Source organism: Saccostrea cucullata, unplaced genomic scaffold (assembly GCF_032062105.1).
Source record: "Saccostrea cucullata isolate Sc308-1 unplaced genomic scaffold, CSIRO_AGI_Scuc_v1 ctg2639, whole genome shotgun sequence".
In the NCBI taxonomy this organism is placed as follows: domain Eukaryota; kingdom Metazoa; phylum Mollusca; class Bivalvia; order Ostreida; family Ostreidae; genus Saccostrea; species Saccostrea cuccullata.
The window spans coordinates 103,267-130,705 of NW_026917917.1; the positions used below are offsets into that span (position 1 = coordinate 103,267).

General features: G+C 32.7%; 1 protein-coding gene across 1 annotated transcript; it reads right to left on the reverse strand.

The window, feature by feature from the left end:
* Positions 1-841: 841 nt before the first annotated feature.
* LOC134262237 (uncharacterized) lies at positions 842-26,928 on the reverse strand. Its single transcript, XM_062744644.1, has 4 exons — positions 26,833-26,928; positions 10,594-10,792; positions 7,520-7,627; positions 842-942 (listed from the first exon to the last, which is right to left on the reverse strand). The coding sequence occupies exons 1-4, from the start codon at positions 26,899-26,901 to the stop codon at positions 842-844; spliced, it is 477 nt and encodes a 158-aa protein (XP_062600628.1). The 5' UTR covers positions 26,902-26,928.
* Between the last annotated feature and the right edge of the window lie 511 nt (positions 26,929-27,439).

A 27,439-nucleotide genomic window follows, 5' to 3' on the forward strand; every position in this document is an offset into this window, starting at 1 on the left:
TATTTTCTCTTCAATAGTTTCATCTAAGGAAAATATTGGTAAATGTAAATATTATACTGTATATCAAACTTCATGTAGTGAAACTAATATATGAGATATTCAACTCCATCAACATTTTCGGACTAAGGCATTTCTTTTGACCTTGACCTCATTTAAAAAAAAAAGTGTTTAGAACGGTTATAAAAAATTATTAAAGATATTCTTTTCAAACCACATTTCCTCACACATATTAATGAGAAATATATCCAACAGCGATAAAAATTTTTGGACTTAAGCCATTCTTGTTACTCTGCCTTTACTTTTTTTCTAAAATTAATATTTTAGCTCAGAAATTCATTATTTTTATCCAGCCTAAATTCTTATATATATGAGAGAGAGGCAGTCAGCTGCGTTAGAATTTCAATTTCAATTTGAAAGAAACTATTCAAGATATTCTCATTATCATGCACATGAACAATTGTTCATGATGCATTACTATATATACACTGAACATGTTCTATGCATACTTTGTGATTTAACGATAATTTAATATTTTCTAAATCTTTGATTACTTATACTCAGAAAATCTGAATAATATAACGTAGCTCTGATTATTTTTCTGTGTACGCCATTATAATATATTGAAAAAAAAAGGTAATCGGTACGTTATGGAGTCCCTTTTCTATTGAACGGATCATTTATTTATTTTTTTTTCAATATTTCTTGTGAACCTGTTTCAGTTTCATGGAATTTTTCATAAGATTTCTGAAAAATTTTCAGACATGATTTATAATACTGAGTAACTCTGCAACCAAAATGTCTTGAAATTATATACATGTATGTACGTATACGGGTATATAACTTACACCTCAATGTCGCTGATATCCTTTCCGTCCATACCATAACAATTTGAATCTGCTTGAAAGCACCCAAAGTTTTTGTTTATTTCTAAACAACTTGAATCTGCAATAACGAGAACATTATTGTAAGAATAAAACAATGACAAAATATGTATTAATATATTTTTTTCAGTGCAGTGTTCAAACATGTAGCAAACTCCATTTTTTATTGCAATCTTAATTAAAAAAATTAATGTTTTAACTCACTATTTGTGATTGTTAAACTTCAAATTATAATTAATCGTAATTGAATTGTTTTTAGAAAAACATTCCGGAATGCAGTATAAAATTAGAACATAGCTAATAATATAGATACAATGCGTTATTATATTTTAAAAAATATTTTAATGGATTAAGCTTTTCAATGAATTCAGCTTGTCACAATTATCTTTCTTCAGGAAAAAAAATGTATCATGAAATTAATATCATGATACTCACATACATTAAAAGAAATCATGAAGCGTTTAAATGGCTGAAAATTTTAATTAGATGCTTTCAAGAGACAGTAATACCTGCACTAATACCTGCCTCTAAATGCCCCCCCCCCCCCAACATATTGGACTTTCCAAGGAAAAAGTCAAAATGATTCTATAATTTACAGATGCATGTATTTGACAAATTGAGTATAAAATTCTCCGACCCTAGCTGTGACCATGTGACCTATGACTCAGAGCCTCTTATTGCAGCCCGGAGGACCGGGCTGCTCAATACATATGTTTAAATGTTGGTGTGTGGGGATTGGGGTGGGAGTATAGTTATTTAGAATTAAAGGTTTTCTAAACATTGAAATATTGTTAATCAGAATGTTCTTTCCCTTTATAAATTACGAGATACAGAATATAATTACTTCCATAAAGTGAATCTGTAAAAATATATATTATTTTCATATTTAATATAAAAAGTTTTTTTTTAGAACATCGAATTTTACTTCTCGCATGAAAACGTACTCAGCACAGTTCATGTTTTATATTCTAAAATTGAAAATAAATACATTTTTCAATATAGGTGATGCATGTGTCTAACTTCAATTTATATTTTGTGCAGCCAACATTTACTTGAGGAATTGATCAAGTTTAAAATAATATCGTTTTTGTTTGATTTTTATCCGACTTAAAGTTTTCAAAATATTTGCGACTATCGTCTCCATCAATTAGATGCATGCCTTTTCACACATATCGAAGCGGTTTGATGATCAAGACTTATTTTCATTGTTTACTTTGTATATTTCCCGGGCGACAATTGATGGTTACATCAATGTTTTCTTGTATGTATTTGATATGCTTAATTTCATAACCAGTCTGAATAAACAGAATTTAAATAATGATGTGAATAAGAATTTTATGAATGTTTTGCTCCTTATTGGAACTTTTTAAATTTACATATCACACCCCGGACACACACACACCATCACGATACGTACGTCTTTTTTTTTTTTTATTAAGGCTAGATGGAAAAGTTATGTTAAAACATTGTTTGTTATGAATAACATTTGTAATTAAAAGTTTATTCTTGAACTATACATGTTTACATGTAAACACCCTTTGGAAAATTTCTACATTGCATTGGTTTTGCGTCACCTATTATCATATTTTTAGATAAAACACCTCGGCCAATTCGTACTTCATATGATTTAGGCAACGGAATCAGTCAAGGTTTGCCTAATGGGATAGAACATGGTGTGTGTGGCGTTTATTGAAATAATTCAATTTGTGTTATAATTGGATTATATTTCATGAAGTTGACACACCTATGTCAGTCGGTAAGTACAAGTTTAAGTACAGATTGTGGTAAAATAAACAGAAATGCAAATGATTAGGTTTAAGTTCAAAAAGGGTCAAAGAACATCGCATGCCACTGTAGACAAATTTCACATTGTGAAGTTATCTCCCGTTGTCGATGTGACATCCAGTTAATGGTGTAGATCCAGAATTTATATTTTCACATCACAGTCAAAAAAAAAACCAGCCCAGAATTTCCTGACAAGCAAAGAAAAAAAATATGCAAAGAAATAAACAAAATAAAACAATTGTGGGGTCAATGTTTTCAAAGGGAGAGGATGCCCAAAGTCATTTTATTTGCTTCAGTATATAGTCTTATTTAAATAACAAAGCAAATTCCAGGGGGGGGGGGCAATCTCCCTAGTCACTCTCTGTCTCTGAAATTACAATTGATATTGTGACTCCAAAATAGTAGAATTTTTTCCAATTGGACTATATGCATAATATGTTTCTTGTGTTTAGATTATGTTTGTCTGTCTGCTTGTCCGCAGAAACTTTAACCTTGCCAATAAGTTTTAAGTGGGATGGGCTATACACATGGCTTTCACATTTCATAGGTTAATTCCTTGTCACAAGACCTTTAATTTGGGTACCACTAATATTTACCTCTTGATCTCTTGACCTAGACCTTGGATATTTTCTCATTTTTACTAGAAAAATACCAGACTTTAATTCTGGCCTAAATTTCGATCAGTAGGTGCTAGGGAGTTCATGCTTAACATGTGTATTCATTGTGAACTATTAACAGGTATAAATAGGTTTGACCTTGACCCTAGGGTTTGAACCACTTTAAAAAAACTTTAACCTTGGCAATTAAGTTTAACTTAAGAACGGGAAGTACTAGGGCTTTCTTATTTCACATGTGTATTCCTTGTGACAAGACTTTTTTTTTGAAGCCAACAATTTTTACCCTTGACCTTAACCTTTGGGTTTGACATACATTTGAGGAACTTAGCCATAAGCTGCCATACGTTGCACAAACAAATCTTGTCTTCATTATTTTTAAGTGATGGTGTACATGTTTCCACATGAGAGGAAAATTCCCGAGAGATATGTTTTCACAACAAACATACAAATGACTAAAAAACATAAAACACAAACATGACGGTCGTATATCTTGTTCTACTTTGAATCAGAAATGAATAAATATATTTTAAATATTATTATTATAAGAGTTGAAAAGGTTGTGCATCTTAAAATTGCTAAGTTCTGCAGTTGAATTAGCTATAAAAGCTTACTAGATTTATTTGGATACTTTGATTAACATCCTGATTACATGTAACTATTTTCAATCATATTGTTTTCTGAAATGTTCAGTTTTTTCAACAATGGATACATGTCATATCTTTTCAGCTTCTCAAAAAATTGCATGAAAAAGATTTTCAAAAACTGTGTTACCATGGTAGCCTTTTCAAATACTTGTGAATCCTACGTTTTTAGCTCATTTGAGCTTTTCTGGTTTCCTTATCAGACTGTACAACTATCTTCCATCTGTTTAACTGGAAACCTTTAACAATTTTAACTTCTTCTCAAGAGCCACTGGGTCAATTTTAACCAATTCACATAGAACTATGTACATTTGTATGTCAGTCTGTCCATCTGTCACAAAAATATCCTTGGAATCACGGTCATATCTATTGAATGAGATGAGACAAGGAATTCATATTAAACATTTATAGTATTTACCTGTGACAATGGCATGATTTTTTTTTACCCGTGACCTTGAAATTTGATCTACTTGCAAAAAAAAATCACATTGTTTTAAATTCATCATTTTGAAAGAGAAAAGTTAGGGCATTCATAGTATACATGCACAAATATTACTACCAGTGATAAGATCTTTCCGAATAAATCATGACTTTTAACTGAATAACCTTGACCTTGAAGCTAAACTTTATTTTCAAAAATGTTGCATTTGTTTATAACTTTTGATTGAGAAGAGATATGACTTTCACATTTGACATGTACATTACTCTTTAGAATTCAAGATGTTTCCCAGTATGCTTTGATTTTTTAACGCTTGACGTTGATGTTTGCCCTAATTCATTTTCAAATTATTTAATTCTCCCAAAAGATGATAAGGCTACTATGTAAAATGTAGGAGAAGTTGAGGGAAGACTTTTTTTTTTTTTTTTAACAAAAATATTATTTTTTCGACCCCCATTTGACCCCCTGGGGCAAAACCAATATTCCGAAATTTTACTCACATCTACATGACTTAACCAACCAATTCCCTTAAGATGATTAGGCTACTATGTAAAATGTAGGAGAAGTCCAGGAAAGACGGGGCTTTTTACAAAAAAACGTAATTTTTCAACCAACATTTGACTTCCGGGGCAAAATCAAAATTCCGAAACCTTACTGCACGTCCAAATGACACCACCAACCATCTTCCAAAAGAAGATAGCTACTGTGTAAAATATTGGAGGAGTTCAAGAAAGAATAGTGTGACAGACAGACGAACGGATGGACATGCGTAACAACAATATACCCGAACTTTCTTTAAAAAATGCGGGTATAATGAATATACATGTCTGTCTACCCTCGAATTAAGAAGGCCCTATTTATGATAAAGATTGAGTGCACTTAAGTACATGTACGTCATTTGGAACCTTTTCGGCTAGCCATTTTAAGCTTAACATTACAATATATCGCTAAAATAATCTATGATTAATGTGCAAGCATATGCTTTTGATATTTATTTCTACAATTTTTCGTCATACATATTTCTATGATTACAGACAATGTAATTGAAAAGAACATGTAAAAGCCTTAGATTCCGAAAATTCCTAAAAAAAAGGGACAACTTTCGAATTTAAGGTATTCGCAAATAGGCGGAGACATTAAATCGTATGGATTTGGAATGTAAACATTAACACATATGATTTTTATCGCACTACGAATTTAAATGGAGACGAGAGAGAGATAATGTTGATTTTATGGTGCACAATTAATAAATGATACTAATGTTTAGGGATTGGGTAGATGTCTCGCCTGCAGACCATAATACAGAGGTAACATAAGCTTATACAAGAACATACTAAATACACTGTCCCCAGAATTCTTTCAAAACATGAAAAGTATAAAGTTAAATAAGAGACATATTATCCTCAAACCCAATGAAATGCGCAAAAATCTCCCATAGTCCAAACTGTAAGTTTGAAGTACGATAGATACTGTCATAACAGAAACTTAAATACAATGGAATAATCCATGAAAGCGTTAGCGTATCGAACAGCAGAAGGTCACATGAGTAAGGTGATTATAATATCAATCGTTGATGCTCGGTGACCGGTTAATTTAGTAGCTATCTCGACCTTAGTTTGAAGACATTTTTTTTAAAATTAGATATGAGACGCAACTTGGCTAACATTGTCCTTTGGATATGTATAAGTTTAAACTGAAAAACATATTCTGTGTAAATAAGACCAATTGCCAAGTTGCAGCTGTATGTAAACAATGTCGTTAAAAACTAAAAAGCTTTTCAAATACTGTGTTACCATGGTAGCCCTTTCATAATACTGATTCATACGATTTTAGCTCATTTTAGCTTTTCTAGTTTCCTTATCACATTACAATTGTCTTCCATCTGTTTAACTGGAAACCTTTTACATTTTTAACTTCTTCTCTAGAGCCACTGGGCCAATTTTAACCAATTAACATAGAAATATGTACATTTGTATGTAAGACTGTCCATCTGTCACAAAACAATTATCCTTGGGATCACGGTCATATCTACTGAATGAGAAGAGACAAGGCATTCATATTAAACAAGTATTAGTATTTACCTGTGACAATGGCATGATTTTTTTACCCGTGACCTTGAAATTCGACCTACTTGCAAAAAATCACATTGTTTTAAATTCATCATTTTGAAAGAGAAAAGTTAGGACATTCATAGGAAACATGCATGAATATTATTACCTGTGATAAGATCTTTCCGAATAAATCATGACTTTTAACTCAGTGACCTTGACCTTGAAGCTTAACTTTCTTTTCAAAAATGTTGCATTTGTTTATAACTTTTGATTGAGAAGAGATATGACTTTCACATTTGACATGTACATCACTCTTAAGAATTCAGGATGTTTCCCAGCATGCTACGACTTTTTACCCCTTGACGTTGATGTTTGACCTAATTCATTTTTAAAATATTTAACTCTCCCAAAAGATGATTAGGCTACTGTGTAAAAAGTAGGAGGATTTCAGGAAAGACGAGGCTTTTTGCATAAAAAAACTTCATATTTCGACCCCCATTTGAACCCCCAGGGGCAAAATCAATATTCCGAAACCTTGCTGCACATCTACATGACACCATCAACCAAGTAAGGTGATTATAATATCAATTGTTGATATTCGGTGACCGGTTAATTTAGTAGCTATCTCGACCTTAGTTTGAAGACTTTTTTTTAAAATGAGATATGAGACGCAACTTGGCTAACATTGTCCTTTGGATATGTATAAGTTTAAACTGAAAAACATATTCTGTGCAAATAAGACCAATGGCCAAGTTGCAGCTGTATGTAAACAATGTCGTTTAATACTAGTAAGCATATGAATAACAATAGAAATGTGACAAAACTGTTAGACCCCGTCTAAAAAGCAAGTGTTGCTCGGCATTGTTTATAATTTCATGTAATATAATAATCCAAAACCTGTTCTTTAGACATTGTTAAATCTCTATAAAACATAAATTTAATGAATTTTGGAATTTTATTTTGCGCAAAACATCGGGATCCATCTCTCATAGCTTAAATGCAGTCATTCTTTTCATAAATCACTATAACTGAAATGAAATCAATAATAACATACACAGAAAATGTTTTCCATTTAAAAGAAAACACTTGTCATATCGCTACTTACAATTAAATATATCACTGCTAAGATAGTCTTGTTCAGGACATCCAACTCTAAACTTCGTGCAGCTAACCTGTGTTAGATTTCCAGGGGGATACAGAAGGAGACAATTTCCTGTTAAAAAGTAAAGGATATTTTTGTATCAGACATAAGAAACAGTCAAAACGGTTTTTTTTTTCAGTATATCTGATATTTTTAATTCAAAAAATATTTCATGATAACAGTAAAAAGCCCAAAGTAGTGATATCAAGAATTTAGAGATCTGTGAAAATTTAAAGTTATGATATGTTGGCATTAGGGGACGGAGCCTAAATATGTTATACAATATATTTAAAATGGCTCGGTACCTGAGAACCACCATTGAACTTGAATAAATCTTGTAAGCAGATACACCGTATACAACGGGTAACACGGGTGAGTCGCTAAAAAGTATGGGGGAGTCGGTTTCAGCGTAAGGGGAGTCGATTTTCACCGCTTTGGAGTCAGACGAGATGTGGATCACATCTTTCTTCGGTATATGTAAGATGTATTTACAAAAAGAAATAGCCCACGGAAGGTAGCAATTGGTAGTATTGCTACCATACTTTTTAGCGACTCCCCCGCGATACCCGTTGTATACTGTGACATATATTGTCAATGTTGAAACAATTTTTAAATTTGTGTTGATTTAAAACTTCGGTATTGGTGATCTTTCATCTTAGTGTGCAATTCTATGTGCTGTGGTGCATGATCAGAAAAAGCATTAAAATTACAAACAATGAATATAACAAAGAGATCAAACATAATTATGTACAGGAGATAGCAAATAATCGATTGTACTGTGTCCCGTTAAAGGTGAAATAATTTGCGTGATCGCCTTTGTGTTTTTCATTGACAATTCGGAGTCCCGTGGTCTTACATAACGACAATAGTCTTGTTCCATATTCATTTTGACCGGTGTCAGGGTTCACACTAACAGGTAACTGACTATCAGCTGTGTAGGTAAATAAATTATCCTCAATGTTCTCATGAACTACATCATCTTCTTTAAAGTCTGGCAGTGATCGTGTCCTATTATTTAAATCTTCAATGATAAAAACATCACCCAGATCTTGGAAACTACACACAAAAATTTTCTAATTCATTAAATATATCACAATTGTTGCTTTTCAAAAAAGTAGATTTAATAGGAGGTAAGTATGTAAATGCGCAATAGATATCATTGTTGTAATCAAACAGAGATTTGTCAATTTTCAACAAAATTAAAGCATCATATAAAGAATGAACAATTGAGACATATGGTACAGATGTATCTTTTATCAAAATAACTGTTCCCCCTCCTTGAATAGATCTTGAATCTCGTGGAAAAACGTATGTGTGAAAATCTTCCACATCCAGAGAGAAATCTTTTTGTAACCAACATTCGAATAAACATATAATATCATATGTACATGAAAAATGTTTTAAGGAATTTCATTTATTTTCAAAACTACCATTAATGTTCCATCCGATTATCTTTAGGGGATGATCATTCTTCGGACCCCCCTAACTTGGCTGCGGTCCCTTGTGTTCTGCTATGTCCATCGCTTGATCCTGTCTGTAGAGCCTCCCACGAATGTAAAGCTTGTCTTTAACTAAAGATGCCTTCTTGTCGTCCTTTGCTTTTGTTAACACGGGTAGTAGTTTTTTCTTCTTTCTTAAATTTATCTAGGGAATTGCTCCGAAATTGATAATTCTGTTTCTTTCAATTTAAATGCATTTTACGGATAAGTTCTTTCTGTGGAAATCTTGTGAATTTTACAACAACAGGCAGTATCTTACCAGTTTCCTTTCTTCCGATTCTGTGCACCCTCTTGATGTCGACTTTTCCCTCGATTCCCAATGCAGAACTACAAATGTCTTGAATAATACTAACACAATCCTTGGTTTCATCGGGAGAGGGTTCCTTGATATTATAGAAGAGTAGGTTATCTCTCATGGATTGACATTGTAAATCTAGTATGTCCTCTTTCAAGCGTGAAAACAGTTAAACAACACTAATCTCCTTATGTTATGTTAGTGATGACGTTAACTCTGATTGTGAAAAAAATCCACTGATAAAAAAACACCCTTTTTTTTAACATAAGTCACCTATGATTATATTGTTATTATTAACTTTCACATAACTAGGTGAATTACCTACACTTCATACTAGTGGCTCTTGAGCATTTTTATCGGAAAATACCTCAGTTTTTCACACTTTGATCAAAATATATTACAAGCAACAGAAGTTAATGAATTTCAAGAGGAATGGATATCTATTGCTGAATTAAAATCAACTATCAGAGCTTGGACCATGAAACTTGGGTATTTTTTATTTGGATCAGAATTTCCTTTGCCAAATTTCTAATATTTACCCTTTTCAATATAATATTACAAAAAGCTCAATTAAAGATCTTTACACTATCTTTTTAATAACCTGGCCTCAGTTTACTTCTGTTGCCCTTATTCTGCAAGTATCAAAATTGTATGAAGTCAAGAATCGATTTACTGAGATATGTTGTCTGGAATAGTTTTCCTTCATGTTTTGTCATTTTGTCATTGCATTTCATTCAATTATACAATAGATATAGAATCTTAACTTTACGATTGAAATAGAAAAAAAAGTTTTAACATTTATGAAAATCAAAATTTTGTCCGAAATTTTCTCTCCATCATTATGTATTTACTTTTATTCTTGGATATTTTCTGCCGATATATCGCTGAATATTGCCAAATCGGAGTAAAACATTAATCAATCAATCAAATAGTAAGATATGATTTTTTAAGTTAAGAAAAAGTTATAATATGGTTATTTTTATAGAAAAATAATTGATTTAGCATCTTATACATTACAGCATTCCGTTTTCGTCGACTGAAAGCTTTGACAAAGTATTCTAAATACTGTACCACATATTTTATAGTCCCCTAAGATAAACATGGGTTCCTTTTATTTGATCCCATGAGGCTATTCTGTTCAAACTTATCAATGCATTTCTCTGGCTTTGCAATTACTAAAGAAATGGCATTCCTGTTCCAGAAATACAAAATGAATCGTAGTAAATTGTACTCGTAGTCTAAACCTTTTTCGTTAAATTCCATTGTTCTGTCATAACAAAACTCGAGCAGAGTTGTTATTTTCATGTTTGGAATGCACAGATACTGTAGTGTGTTGTTTTCATCATTAGAACAGTTAAGTCGGGCTCCAGCTGTGTACCACTCCGATCGGTTTTTAGGACAGGAAGTGACTTCATGAACAGGAAAATGGTACTGTGAAATTACCTGTAAGTGTGATAAAATCGTTACAAAATATACAATTATTCAAGAGAATACAATTATATAAATCAATGCCACAGGAACCGGGTAGCCCCCTTTCCCATTCAATTATTTTGCAGATATTACAGAATACTAAAGAAAATGATAAAATATGTTTGTGACTCCTAAATAATAATAGCTAGTGCCTTTTTATCAAGAAGTTTTTGTTCATTCATTCATTCATTTATTTCTTTCAAAAACCATATACAGGGTACAAGAAGTACATATATACACATTTGGAATAATAATGGACGAGCAGAAATTAATTACAGGGGGCATACAGTGACTAAAAATTTGAAAATAAATATGCACAATTTTCGTAAAAACGCATGATCAGTACTTGTCATCAAATAACAGAATGTTATTATATTTGGATGTCCATAGTACTTCTGCAACAACAACAAGAAAAAAATTTTTTCGAATACTACATAATGCATTACATTCAAGTAAATAATAAAATTCGTCTTCTCTCTGTTTATTATAACATAAATTGCACACTATTTCATTCCTTTCAACATTATTCCATCTACGCATCTCTTTTGGAAGACGATGGTTACTTGTTCTGAATTTGAAAAAAACATATTTCTAAATTTTCTTGGTAAAAAAATAAGTATTTTTTACATTCAAACTTTGCTTTAAAAATTTTATGTCTAATAACTTTACTAAAAGTATTCACGTCACTATACCATTTCTGTAAAAACCGGTCTTTAAGCTTTTGGTTTATTGCAGCTGCAATCCATTTAACACTATGAAAATTTTGATTAGTCCAAATATTACAGAGCCTCTTTGTATTAGGAATATTTTGTATGAAAGATATCCATAGATAACTTATTCCATTCTTGGTGTATTATTATGAAAAATGTAAATAAGTTATTCTACAGATCTTATTCAATTTCGATGCATAGATTTTTCCCAAGAAAGATAACTATTCTTGTATAAATGCGCACATACATCGGGTAACGTCAAGTTTCCCCGTATACCATAAAACTCGGTGTACTAGATTTGAAGTTTAAATGTATTTTAAAAGTCTTAAATGTGGACATTCAATTATATCAATATTTTCAAGTCCCCATAATTCACATCCTTAATCAAAACAGCAACAACAACTTTATCAAACAGAACTAGTTGACAGCTAGTACAGATATAAATTATATAAACGAACTTTTCTAATACTGCCGTACATTGCCTTTTGTGCTTGATTACATAGGTGTTTCTTCGCCTTCGAAAATGACCCTGATTTTGAGGATACTTTACGTAAGTAATTGAAATCATTTAAAATTTCTAAAACATCGCTGTTGTATTTTAATATCTGTTTGGGTGAATTTCCTTTTGAAAAAAAAGATTCATTTTTTGTTTTCTTAACATTCACATGGGGTTTCCATGTTTTGCAATATACAGAAAATTCATTTAATACATGTTGTAAAACGTTTGTGGTTTCAGTCAAAATAACTGTATCATCAGAATAATATAAACAGTTAGATAAAAATGGTAAGTAATCTTCAATCTCTTAAGAAAAATTCTTTCAACCGTTAACATTTCTTTCTGTTATTGTAATCACTCGCGAGTTATCCATCGATAAAAGTTAGCTTACAACTTTCAAGTATTTTTTTGTTAAATTCTTTTTCCGGCTTCAATTTTTGGATGTATTTTTCAGATATTGAATGAAGTTTTTTTGAATATTGCCATCCATTAAACCTCTATCAATCAGGATGTTACCGATTTCATCTATCAACAGCAGACTTTGGAACGTAATCAATTAGGAATCCTCCAACATTGACACATTTGGACGCTGATTATATATTTGTATAACTTTGGCTTTAATAAACAGTTAACTATGTCTTATCCTATATTCTGTGTTTGTTTTATTTTATTTTTTATATTAGAACAGGTAATGATTTAGGTTCGGACAAAAGAAGCGAAAGAGAACATAAACACCATTCACATTGATTCTTAATTTTATGTCTGCATACATATTTCTTATATAGTCGAAACACTTCTTTCTAACACCATTTGAAAATAATGTGTATCAAGACCGCCTCTCCATACAGTATCAAAACCCTGTTTAAAATCGATGAACATATAACCCCTTTTTGCTATATATAAATTTAGGGACAGAAAATGCAAAATCAATATATTATCAGAAGTAGATTACCCTTTTTGAAAGCTGTTTGACTCTCATTAATCAGACTGACATTTTCTACATAGATTTATTTATTCGCTTTTTGAAAATACTCTACTAATTAGTTCTGGAAGTTTAATTCCCCCCAACTGACAATGTATGACCATTGACCCCCTCATCCCGCCAAAATGAAAACTGCTTTCTTGGGCCCTGCAGATCATATGTTGACATCATCCTGTTTATAAAAAAATTATAGGTCTTTGACACCTTGTCAAAGCGACAAATTAAATCATACATTGTACATGCATTGGTTTTATTTGAACTACATATTAAAAAGAATTCAGTGGATGAGTACTATGCTTATTACATGTATCTCATTGCAAAAATTCTACCAAAATAATCATCAGGCAAAATGTTTACTTTACTTTACTTAATATATATATATATATATATATATATATATATATATATATATATATATATATATATATATATATATATATATATATATATATATATAAAAAGCACTAAAAAACCAACAACACTGTATATCCTAAATGTCGGATCTACCAAGTAGATACAAGGTCACGGATGGAAATTTATATAAAGCACTAAAAATGACCAACGACACGAACAATAAAAATTGTCAAATTTTCGGGACGCCCTGTCCCTTCCTCAGGACAAAGAAAAAAGTTAGAAAGTCATAAGAACAAAGGAAAAAGAGAAACAAGAACAACTAGCACTACTACTAAACTACTAAACACTAGATATTTACATACTTAATTACATGATGAATTGGAATTTTTAAAAACACTAATAAAGAAAGAAATCCGGACCGCTATGAAATGCGTCCGGTCTATCGGGTATACTCGGGCGAAGTGCGATTTACATAATTGAACGAATTAATTATGCTAATTAATTACGACAATCAGTAAATCGTACATTGTTTCATTCTCTCAAAATGGCGTAACTTTACTTAATAAAGAATAATCGAAGAAAAATAATGTAGCAGGGATATTTAAACATATGAATTATGATCAATTATAAATTTTGAAATATTTAGGGACTTATTACCGGGAAAAAATAATTAACAAAGGTGTAAGCAATACATAGTTATGAGAGTTGTTCGAGAGTTGGTGACGCAAATTAACTGTAGAATTTACACTAAATTGAGAGAATAATCTTGTTTAGTATCATCAGGAATTGGGTCTAGTTTACGTTCATTCTGGTGAAGTCATTCAGTTTGTTAATACCATTAGGGCGGAATGACTTCAATCTGTGCATCATGTAATTAAGTATGTAAATATCTAGTGTTTAGTAGTTTAGTAGTAGTGCTAGTTGTTCTTGTTTCTCTTTTTCCTTTGTTCTTATGACTTTCTAACTTTTTTCTTTGTCCTGAGGAAGGGACAGGGCGTCCCGAAAATTTGACAATTTTTATTGTTCGTGTCGTTGGTCATTTTTAGTGCTATATATATATATATATATATATATATATATATATATATATATATATATATATATATATATATATATATATATATATATATATATATATATATATATATATATATATATATATCCTTAACTCTAGGGCGAGGGAGGATTTAACAAAAACCGAGGCTAACTTCTCATTTGATTGGCAAACGGTTCGTGTACTTGATATTGTTTGTTTGTATGTATGGATGTTGTTTAATGTCAATAGGCATCGGAAGCAGATTGAAAGTTGGACAGGGTTAAAACAAAAAAAATAGATAAACCTAAATTTTTAATGCCTATATTATGTATATATTTGAAAAAGTGGGGAGGGGGTAAGACCCCCCCCCCCCCGTTAAAACGCCTTTGACGTCCCTCTCGAGATTTTTTATGCATTTGGATACGCCACTACTTGCCTGCGGAGATCAGCATATTTTCTCCTTTATTCGGCACTTACGGTCACTGAGCAATTTTACAGGGGACCTCTGTTTATACAGTCTCATATGGACAGGTCTCTACGTCCCACAATGGGATTCGAACTTGTGACGTAAGGAACAAGTCCTTAACGCGCGACTCTAATGAAGACACTCTAACTAATGCGCTATAATAGACATTTCCAGATTTCGCGATCTCGAGACCGTACTCGTGCACTGACTCTGACGGTTGTTTCAAAATTTTTAGGGGGCGTGTAAAAATTTGATTTATTTACAAACAACAAAAACACTGTTTCCTAGATGAAGCAACGTAGTATGTACATGTAGCATTTAAAGTCATAATATGGCTTATTTTTCATAAGTTAAGACTAACTAAAATTAAAATGATCTTCCTCTTTGTTTTGTTACTTTATATAAAGATAGGACTTTCCTCTAAATAACACAATTTCAATCAATCGCGTTACATAGAAATCCGAGATTTAAAACAATAGCCGATTATTTCCGACTCAGATAAAAATATTTCAAAAACAGTTTAAAGTCAATTTAACCGACATGTATAGAAATATGGGGATGATAATTGGGTTCAAAATTGGCGGTAATATTTTGAATTTAGATAGCAAATATTATCTTAATCTTTGTTTAATCTCTTGATTTTCTTTTTTAGTTAAGATATGCCATATTTAAAATAGAGCTTTATAAACCTTTCAAAACACTTTTTATACGGCCCCTTAGATATCGAAGTACAGAGTACGAGTCCGAGCTCGTGGCGCTCTTAGTTGGAAATGTCTATTAGAGAAACACCGACATCTTACGAACGAACGTAACTCTCCCTAACTTCCCGTATCTCGATAGTTTTCTCGGGACCAGTGATTGTACCTATATAAGGTTTAAAATCGAAAGAAATAAGTATATGTGTAAAATAAAAGGGATAGTGGTTTAACCACTTTGTATTTGAAAATTGTCAAATCTTTTGTAATCATTTACAATGTTTTAAAAAAGCGAACAAATAGAAGAATATACACCATAATACTTTAGACGGATTAGGAAACACGTTTGTCATGCGTCAGTGATTAAACGTATACAAACTACCCGTAGTGTGCGCCTTGTTCATATGGGGAAAGGTAACTTTTTGCAGCTTGAGAAAAAAAATAAATCCGTGCAATCAAGTAAATAGGTTGCACGCTTTATAAAGTTTCTTGTATTGATCCGAGAGAGAGAGATATTCTTTTTTAAATTAATTAAAATATCACTTCAAAGAAATAAACGAGCATTCGTGGTAGACAGTATCTTCTTAGATGATGTTTTAAATGGCGATCTTAACTACATTATTTTGGGCTGCTTTTATTATGTTCCCCAAACGAAGTTTGGGAACATATTATTTTTCCTTTTTCTGAATTTTCTTCTTTGTTCTCCGGTACTTTTTTGTCCGCGAGTGTTCTCGTAAACCACTCATCCGATCTAGGTTAAACCTTTTTAGGATCACTAGGTATGTTATGTAGATGTGCGGAACGAAGGTCATTTGCGCGCACGTGCGTGCGTGTGCTCACACGCGTGAAATGACCAATATAATAGATATAGTCGTAACTTTTTAAATTATAGATGAAATGCTTTGAAACTCATAAAATAAGGATATATTAGTAGTATAGACATGATGATATGGTCAAAATAGCAAGGTCTCACGCGCATGCACGTGTGTTTCGTTCCGATTGGCTGAAATTAAAAGTCTAAATATCTTTTGAAAAATCCTTTGAAATTTTGAACATAGTCATACATTATGAAGATCTAGAGCATGATATATAAGAATAACCATGAACGCACGCACATGCACGTGTCCTGCAATCTGATTGGCTAAAACTTTAAATGCCTACAACTTTCTTGGTTCTCAATAATACAGGGTGAAATTTCGAATATGAATAAATATAATGAATGCCTACATTATTCTACTATCAAAAGTAAATGCAAGGACGTGCATGCACATGCGCCCGCACACAATGCATTAAACGACAGTATACTTGAGTTTTTGATGTTCATGCAGAATTAAGAACTTCAAAATGTCAAGACATGTAACATACTGAAACATGCAGATCTTTTGACCCTTGACCTTGAAACTGAGGTCAAGGTCACTGGTAACCTGAATAGAATGTAGATATTAGCTTTTTTACCAAAATCACCCTAACCTATGAACTTGAAATCGACCTTAACCTTTGTCCTTGACCCAAGGGTAAAAAGAAACATGAAGTACATGTACATGTATCTAGAAACACCTTTCAGAGTTTTTTTTCGGTTTGCAGGATAGAAGCTAAAAAGGTGGTGTTTTTAATGACCGTGACCTTTCATCCAAATGTCACAATCAATCTCAAGTTCTTGGAGTAAGATACAAGATTCAACTCCAACGTTGAATATGTTAAGAATAAAAATACCCCCCCCCCTCTCCCCCGCAACAACCAAACAAATCAAATTAAAGGCAACGTAGAAAATCGCTGTTATAAAACTCAAATAACACCTCGGACCCACATAAAATTTCAGGAAAACTGCAGAAAAGAGCTCGATGAAAGTGTATTAAAATATTTGATTTGAGTTTCCAAAGTATATAGAAATTATTAATTTATACGGAAAAAATTACAAATCCTGTCGTGCTTAAAATTAAAGTGCAGATGAACCAAGTTGGTATTTAAGCCTTTTATAGCCGATTTATTCAGATGTCGTTAATAGCATTCAATTATACTGATTTGAAATAATTTTTCAATACCAAGCATTCTTTGTTTATTTTACTTTTGAAATTTATTTGAATTTTTTTTTAGAATTACACAATCCCCACAAATAGGGACTTTCGGTATATTAAAAATCAATATACATGTACGCTCCTTCGTAAAATAATCAGGTATTTGCATTCATGAAAAAATATTGATGAGAAGGTGTTAAACGATATTGGTCACATTAGCTGACACGAATGTCTTTTTAAACATTTCTTGTAAACCCCAGAAAATAGCCCCCTATGCATTAGAAAAAGTGAACAGTTCCGGTCAAAAACCTTTATATATTTATTTACAAAGTATATAAAAATACTGCGAATGATAGTATTGTTCTCCCGCCTACCTCCAATTTTCAAAAGTTAACATATTCGATGAATTTCTTATATTTTTTATAGATAATTATATGGATATTCATTAAACATTGCTTATATGGGAAACAACGAAAGATAACTCTAAAATTTTGGTAAAACTTGTTTTTCACTATAGAAATCAATGGAAAACGGAAAATATTTTTAAAACATCTCCCCCCCCCCCCCCGTGTCACAAAAATCCTTTTTACAGTTTATATGGAATGGTATTTCACAAATTCATACCAAAGCTTTTTGTGTGACACGGGGGAACATATGTTTATTGACAAAAAAACGATAAAAATGCTTATTTTCCTCCAATTTCAAAGCGATATACAACTGAAACATTATATTTTATTGAATTATTATTAGGATTTTATCAATTACCATTGAACTGTTTTTTGTATTAAACAAAGATTTGATGGCCAAATTGCTATTCATATTGAATTAATTGGTTCCAAAATGTAGGCGGGAATCGAGAGTTAGCTTGCGTGTTTCTTAACTAGGCACAGGTACCAGAGTTGTCAAAATGGCCTGCGAGGAAATATTAAAAAAATTCTTTACAGAAAGGAAAATCCCTTTTCCATGTATGGAACTACTATTGAATAAGTTCATTTTGATTGGTAAGCTATCGGCGTGATACCCTTAGTCGACTTTAACCCTGCCTTGTCGTCGGAATAAAACCAACTTTGAGCACGAGGTTAAAATAAGTAGAGAAATAAAATGTGAATCGATATATCAACAAATGACAAATGCTTGAAAAATTATAACTTTATATATGTATTTTTTTCTTTGATTCGTGGGATAGAAAGATATGTAAAACCAACATGCCATAATCATCTTGCATATGCATGTACGTGTGCGCGCATGCAAAACGTTAAACAATATACATGTATAATAGATATCATTGTAACTTTTATATTCCTAAATGAAATCCTTGGATATTTAGCATATTTATAAAAAGTCTTAGAGGAATATGGCACGAAAAGGGAGTTGGGGAGCGTTTGGGGAACATCTGTAACGGTCCCTGTTACAATTAGCACTAGTTTTATATATATGTGACAGGCCCGAAGCAGTCAATTTCATTGGGGGGGGGCACAACCAAAAGTTTAGAGTCACTACTTAAGAATTCCTTGGGAAGCCAAAATGAAAAATCTTTTTTATTAAATGGGCACAAGTATACAGTAGCTAAGTTTTCTATAATATCAGTATTACATTGTTTATTTATAGACTTCATTATGGGTTGGGGATGGGCTTATGGCCAACCCCTCAACCCTGTTCCTATATACGACCGTGTGTACATGTATATTTGTTTATATGTGTCACCCCTACTAATGTGTTCGGAACCTTTTATTTGTCGGTATTCTGCACATTATAAACCCCGATGAGTTCAGAGTAGCTCTGGCGGTGGCTCTGGCGAGAGTTTGCGAGACTACAGCGAGATAGGGTAAATTATTCACGGAAATGTGGCTAGGAAGTGACTTGCACATGGAGACATGGTAAACAGAAGAGTTATGTTGCGTTTCAGTTTTCACCATCCCATAATATCTGTGGAAATGTACTTCAATCGACCTCTCTTGAATTCATTCAAACTTAAGGTAAGTAACTTCTGAAGTTTGTTAAATCAAGGATTTTTTGAGAAGTATATTTTGGATAAGTGCTCATAAAGAGTAACTCAAAATCGCAAAGAAAATTGGGGGTCAGTGTGCATCCTACTGATCTACGGTACATTTAAGTTGACCTTTTTGCACTTAAATTTCATCTCTTCGGTTAATTACTTAAACCCTTGTTATATTTTATCAGATGTAAGCATGGCAATAAATACAATGTTATTTTACGTAAAATAGTTTGAATAATATTTATCATTAAACAAATCTTGCAAATTAATGCGCGTAAATTACTGTGTGACCTTTTTGCACTAAAAAATAACATATTTGGGGTATTAAAAAACTTAATAGGCAATAAAATATTTTCTTATATCAAACTTTTTACGACTTAAGTGCTGATCAGTCACAAGTATTGAGTAGTTTAAAATAATGAAAGAAAAAGGTGGGGTCAGTGATGTTAATTTTGAAATATTTGTCAAAATATGTGATTTTCAGGCAAACAATGGTGTAAATTTGATCTTGACTCCTTCAATATATTTTCATTTTTTGGAAAAGTTTGTTGAGGGAAGGTGTAAAACTTAGTCTAAAAATATAAATTAAGACCTATATTAAATATTTTTAGCAACATCAAAAAGGAAAATATTCTCCGAGTAAAATTGTGGGAGGTTAAATTTCCATTACATTAAATTTTATAAATGTGCAGATTTGCAGAATTTTCTGCTAAATATCCTTCCACCCCCAAAAAATAGTTCCTCATAAATCTTGCTTCTTTGTAGATTTTTGGGCAGTTTTTTCGTTGAATGTTAAAAAAATTACATTGTTGAATTTAAATATGTTATAAAAATCGAATTTTAAGAAGTAGTTTTGAAGTAAAAGCTTCTGCGTAAACTTTTCTAAAAAGCTGACGAGTGACTTACCTTAAATCAGTGTATTTTATGATACAATTTCTTCCGACATGAATTACAATTTCTTTTAAGACAAATATTCTAGCATGGGAACCGGGACTATATTTTTGGCGTCAGATTAGCAAATGAGGCACCAACATGACTTTAACTGACCAATCAGCTGAATGAAAATTGCATTATGGGTTACTACGAATACTACAGGAATTTTACGCTTGAAAGAAAGGGAAAATCTTATGGCGATCGGAAAGGCACAAAGACCATTTTTACTCAAGCCCTAGAGGGGCTTGAGTTATCTAAAACGATGCTAGGTCATCGATTTACTCAGTTTAAAAACACGAAATTATATTATATTTGTAGATAAACATATTTCTAGAAACAAAAATGAAGCTTATGTTGAAAACGTCTGTATATTCAAAAATATTAAGTGTTAAAAGTCGGATTCTATTCTACAGCGTATGAACAATGAGTGAAGCGTCGCAGCTGCAACAGTTTCTATACAGAGATTTCGCGCTTTCATTTGCGTAGGAATCTCAGGTACTTTTTACAGTCGCCGACAAAGCATCCTTGGACGAGTCCACTGGTTACTCTGAAAGGTGACGCAGGTTACCCGATTTCTAACTGTCCTTCTCTTAACAAATTTTCGAAACGCTTATTCTCGCAGTGTTGGTCTGATTTCAATATAAGTAACTTGGCATAACTTCACAAGTAGACTACACTAAGATACATTATTATAGATCTGTCAAAGTTTTACAATGCGTGGCAAAAAAATGTATGGCTGTACCCCCAAACTGAAATTGCCTATAACGGGCCTGAAAATGATGTGCACTTTGAGTGACAGTAAAATAATAGCGCAAAATTAATGTTAATTTCTCCCTCATACGTTTTTTTTATTTTAAAAAAACGTACTTTCTTCAGCTTTGGTAACGGAACCTAAATAACTTCTTTTGGATTCGAACGGAATATGTACTGTACATGCCGCACAGTTAGATGTACCCGTATACCGGTAATTACGTGGCTTTTTGGAGCCCTGAGCCCCCCCCCCCCCTCCCCCCCCCCTCCACTTTGAAAAACTTTTCTTCCGACTTGCAACAAGCTATTTAGATTGATGTTTATAAAATGTTTTTATGTACGTCATTAAGCAAAATTAAAAAAGCGTATAGTTTGAAGTACATGAAATGTCCACATAAAAAATATTTTATTGATTCAAGAAACGTCTACTATACTCTATAAAATATTCCTGAAAGTGAGTAACGTAAATTCGTCGTATAGTACGATAAATTATATTTATTCTAATTAACTTCATTATATGAATATTGTTTCATGTACATGTATATAATTCAATAGAAGATTGAACTCAATAGCCCACATTATACCATTTTAGGATATTAATGACTTTTCTTAGTTGATTTTCATTTTCTACAGCTTGAGTATCTCTGACTTTTTGTCAGTATATACTTGTTTCATCCATTTCGTAGATGAACGCATCTTTTTTTCATGCACACAATGACAAACAATTCATTTGTTGAATAAACGGTGGAAGTCTATGATTCTCAAAGTCATGTTGCAATTGAAAGCGATTTGCGTCTCTATCAATTCTTTTGTTGTACTATCGGTGAATACAATTGCCAGGGGAATTCCCTGGCCAAAACACATGATCACGAGTATAGTTATGTAAGAACTGTTTCGTCCATTGCATGGATAAATGCATGAGAAACTGCTCGTTTTCCTTACCCTTGTTGAAGCGCTGGTGTTCTGAACTTGACACATGGTACATTTTATTAAACATATTTTTGTCTAATTAACGAAAGATTAAAAACGCCCGTGACATCTTTCATATTTTTTAATCTTTCTATTTTGTTCATAAGAGTTTTTTTTTTTATTTTGCACGTCTTGACATGAGCATAGATTGAACTGAACCACGTGTTCGAAGTAATATATAAACATTTATTTGGCGTAAACGTTGCTATTCAACGATTGGTCAATTGCTCGTGTTAAGATCCTCTGTGCGCATTTATAACAATAGCCATATAAGGCAAACAAAGGTTTGTCAGTGTAGATATCCCACATTTTTACCAGCGTATCCGTCGCAAGTGTGCTCTAATTTTCGACGTAAATTATGATAAGATATATTGTTATTTTAACCCACCCATCCCCTTTTAGCCACAATGTTCTGTTGAAAATTATAAAAGTCTTTCAGAAAGGTCTGGAAATACATTTTTCACAGGACATCTTTTCAAACTAGAGGTACTGTGAGCAATGAGCTCACTAAATGATACCCCCCGCCTCCCATAATGTCGATGTGTTGCTATATATTGTTTTACGGTAATGTGTAAAGAGGAATAACTCGTCCTATCAAATGTTATCCAGAAGCTTCTATTATGTGACGTCATAGGTAAGCAAAAAATGGCAATGTCCATGTTTTGCTCTGGGAAACCTAAAATACGTCTCGAATTAAAAAGTAAAATAGGAGGTGCACAATGGCAATATGTAATAAAGATTCTGTGAAAGTTTCATTAAATTTCACTCAGTAGTATGAGAGGAGTTGCGGATAAGAGAAAAAGCGTAACAGACGGACGGACGGACGTACAGACGGACGGACAGACAGACGGACGGACGGAATTAACGATTACTATATACCCTCCCGCTTTTCAAGCGGGGGGTATAAAGAAACAGACAGTATTCAAACAGACTATACCAATTTCTTGTTTACTGCCAATTTTATTTATAAAACCGGTTGCATCCTATAACCTTTGAATGGGTCAACCTAAACCACGTGTCTTGAATTTAAATCACAACTAGAGGTACTGTGAGCAAAGAGCTCACTAAATGATACCCCCGCCTCCCATATGATTATAATGGCAAAGTCCATGTTTTGCGGTGGCTGGGAAACCCAAAATATTTGTCGGATCAAAAAATAAAATAAGAGGTGCACAATGGCAATATGTAATAAAGATTCTGTGAAAGTTTCATTAAATTTCACTCACTGGTTTAAGAGGAGTTGAGGATAAGAGATGGCTACCCCAAAGCGTAACAGACGGACGGACACACATATGTACAGAAGGACGGACGGACAGACGGACGGACGGAATTAACGATTACTATATACCCTCCCGCTTTTCAAGCGGGGGTATAATAAATTAGTAGGGGTGTGTGTGGATTATGAAAAAGGCTGAAGATATGCATTTATGTAGGGTGGCGCTTTTTTCTTAGTAAAGTTCTTTTCTTTGCTTTAAAGTTATGCTCCGCTAAGTCACTGTTTGTTAACCATGCATTATTCGTCAAAATATAAAGTTAGAAGATACACTTTAATATACTTTTGACCACACACAGAGTTATTTTGACCGAAGATCGAATATACATACAAAAACTATAACCGAAATTATAACTTGCTTCATTTGTAAGGAAAAATATATTTTCACCATCCTGTTGTAAAACAAACAAGTATATACTGACAAAAAGTCAGAGATACTCAAGCTGTAGAAAATGAAAATCAACTAAGAAAAGTCATTAATATCCTAAAATGGTATAATGTGGGCTATTGAGTTCAATCTTCTATTGAATTATATACATGTACATGAAACAATATTCATATAATGAAGTTAATTAGAATAAATATAATTTATCGTACTATACGACGAATTTACGTTACTCACTTTCAGGAATATTTTATAGAGTATAGTAGACGTTTCTTGAATCAATAAAATATTTTTTATGTGGACATTTCATGTACTTCAAACTATACGCTTTTTTAATTTTGCTTAATGACGTACATAAAAACATTTTATAAACATCAATCTAAATAGCTTGTTGCAAGTCGGAAGAAAAGTTTTTCAAAGTGGAGGGGGGGGGGGGGGGCTCAGGGCTCCAAAAAGCCACGTAATTACCGGTATACGGGTACATCTAACTGTGCGGCATGTACAGTACATATTCCGTTCGAATCCAAAAGAAGTTATTTAGGTTCCGTTACCAAAGCTGAAGAAAGTACGTTTTTTTAAAATAAAAAAAACGTATGAGGGAGAAATTAACATTAATTTTGCGCTATTATTTTACTGTCACTCAAAGTGCACATCATTTTCAGGCCCGTTATAGGCAATTTCAGTTTGGGGGTACAGCCATACATTTTTTTGCCACGCATTGTAAAACTTTGACAGATCTATAATAATGTATCTTAGTGTAGTCTACTTGTGAAGTTATGCCAAGTTACTTATATTGAAATCAGACCAACACTGCGAGAATAAGCGTTTCGAAAATTTGTTAAGAGAAGGATAATTAGAAATGGGGTAACCTGCGTCACCTTTCAGAGTAACCAGTGGACTCGTCCATGGATGCTTTGTCGGCGACTGTAAAAAGTACCTGAGATTCCTACGCAAATGAAAGCGCGAAATCTCTGTATAGAAACTGTTGCAGCTGCGACGCTTCACTCATTGTTCATACGCTGTAGAATAGAATCCGACTTTTAACACTTAATATTTTTGAATATACAGACGTTTTCAACATAAGCTTCATTTTTGTTTCTAGAAATATGTTTATCTACAAATATAATATAATTTCGTGTTTTTAAACTGAGTAAATCGATGACCTAGCATCGTTTTAGATAACTCAAGCCCCTCTAGGGCTTGAGTAAAAAAAAGATTGATTCCAGAATACCGACAATAATATATACGGACTTTTAAAAGTGTGAATAATTTGAAAATGTAGTTGACACTTATAGTTGTCAATTGTCATGGCATCCTTCAAAAGTATGTGCACTCATATACTTATCACAGGTGCTTGTAGATCAAACAACTTCCCCACCCCACCAATAATAAACATACCAGGTCCCAAGATATTCGTAATTCTCTTCTTTTATAAAGTAAACGTAGTTCATATTTACCGTGTATTTCAAATGAAAAATCCAAAAAGTACACAGAATTCACTTCTTATTTTTAAATCACCTCTGACTTTTGAACTGCAGGAATCAATTTTGTATGTTGTAAATTGTAAATGTTATAAATGAAAGACAGCCAAAAAAAATCTTTGGACCCGGATTTATATCTATTCCAGGGGTTGCCGGGGGGGGGGGGGGGGGCATAGGTCCTTTGATGGCATGCTAATATGGAACTTGCTCCCATATACCTTAAAATTATGTCAAAAACACAATTCACTAAAATTCCATTTTTTCGCACCACCCCCTCCCGAAAGTTGGGGATATTACATTGTATATTCAGTCAGCTCGTTCGTCATATAATTTTGTCCGTCTGTTACACTTTTGTTTCGAGCAATATCTCGAGAAGCCTTTAAGCTTTTACAGTGAAATAAAAAAATAGCTTTGAGTCGGGGGGGGGGGGGGGTCCAGTCCACTAGCAACCGTGAGAATTATATGAAGATTTTTAATATACATGTTTGTAAGAAGAAGCTTTATCAACTGACAAATTTCGAACGGACAACCCCTGGATTTATGATATGGCTAAAATACCTGTGTATTAAAGCCATATTAATTTTATTTTTCGCAGGATATAGTATTTTTAACAAGAATATCTTTAAAGTTTTTGGGTTTTTGCAATTTAATTTTAGACCATAATTCCTTATTGTCCCGACCCCCCTTCGCAAAATATCCCCCACCCCTTCGACCCCTACTAGATCCACACATACTATTATTTTTTATTTCATGCCACAGAATGACATTTTTTAAATTTTCCTTTTATTTCCCTTCTTGAACCCCTTTGCTCGTTTAAATGTCCATTGAAATGTATTGTAGCGTCACGGTAGCGACTACGACAAGACGTGGATTTGAGGTATCTTGTGGGGATTTTTTCTATCGAAATCCCAATAAAATTGCAGAAATCAATAATCCAACTCTAAGTACAATAGACTACAATGGCTGATCCCCGTTTTTGGTTACGTTTGTTCGTAAGATGCCGGTGTTTCTCTAATAGGGCGACTCTGTTTGATATTCATGACAGAGCAGGAAGGGTTCCAAAGGATAAAAAAAAAACATGTGTAAAAAAAACTTCACTTCAATCTGGATACTGACTAGTTTCCTCGGACATTTGTGCTTCAAAACCAATAAAACTCCTAAAGTTTATATCGGTACAAACGATTTGCTCATAAATTTAGATATTTCACGAAATTTGTTGGTTAACGTTATTTTTACAAGAGTCGGGAAAGAAAAAAAAGTCTTAAACATATTCATTTTGTCTTTTTACGTTATACATAAAAATGTATTCATAATGGACAATCCACTGCGAAGGAAAAGATGAAAATGAATAAATATAATCGAACGTAGTTCGCCATACGGAATGGACCAAAAAAGACAGCAGTAAAGCACCTGAAAAATCCATGTGACATAAAAACTCAAAGAATAATTTAAGGTTGTAAATATGAACTTACTTCAGAGGCAAAATAAAAAAGCAGAACATAGAGTATCACTGTCCTATTCATCATCACGATGTTTGTCATCCTTTGTACTTGTTGAATGAAAGGAATATCTCAGCCTGTAATATATTCATACAGACATTTAAAGACAGAGGTTAATGATCACATCCTGTGTTATCATTTACATATCAAAACAGTGCAGTTGGCGTCTTCGAAGTTAAAAATAGACTGTTTGAGAATATTAGACGCAATGCTTTTGCATTACCAATTCTATTATCAATTACATGTACTATGTGATTTTGGATTTGTTATATTTTATTAAAAAAATGGAAGCGAGAGCAATTTCTGGAGGACAAAAACAATCTTCATTTTTACGGATTATTCAGGATCATCCAACGATGAAAAGCTCAGGTTTTCAGTCACCCTGCCTTTGTAACGATTAGTTCCGATAGAGTAAACTGCACTTTAGAATCTATTCAGATAAATCATCAGAAGACATTTTCAAATTCTTGTCCACAAAAATGACCGACATTAACTCAATAAATACTTTGATTACTAGATTTAATGCGCGTTATTTACCTTAATGTGTCATTGTGACGCCCTGAAAACATAAAATCAAGAA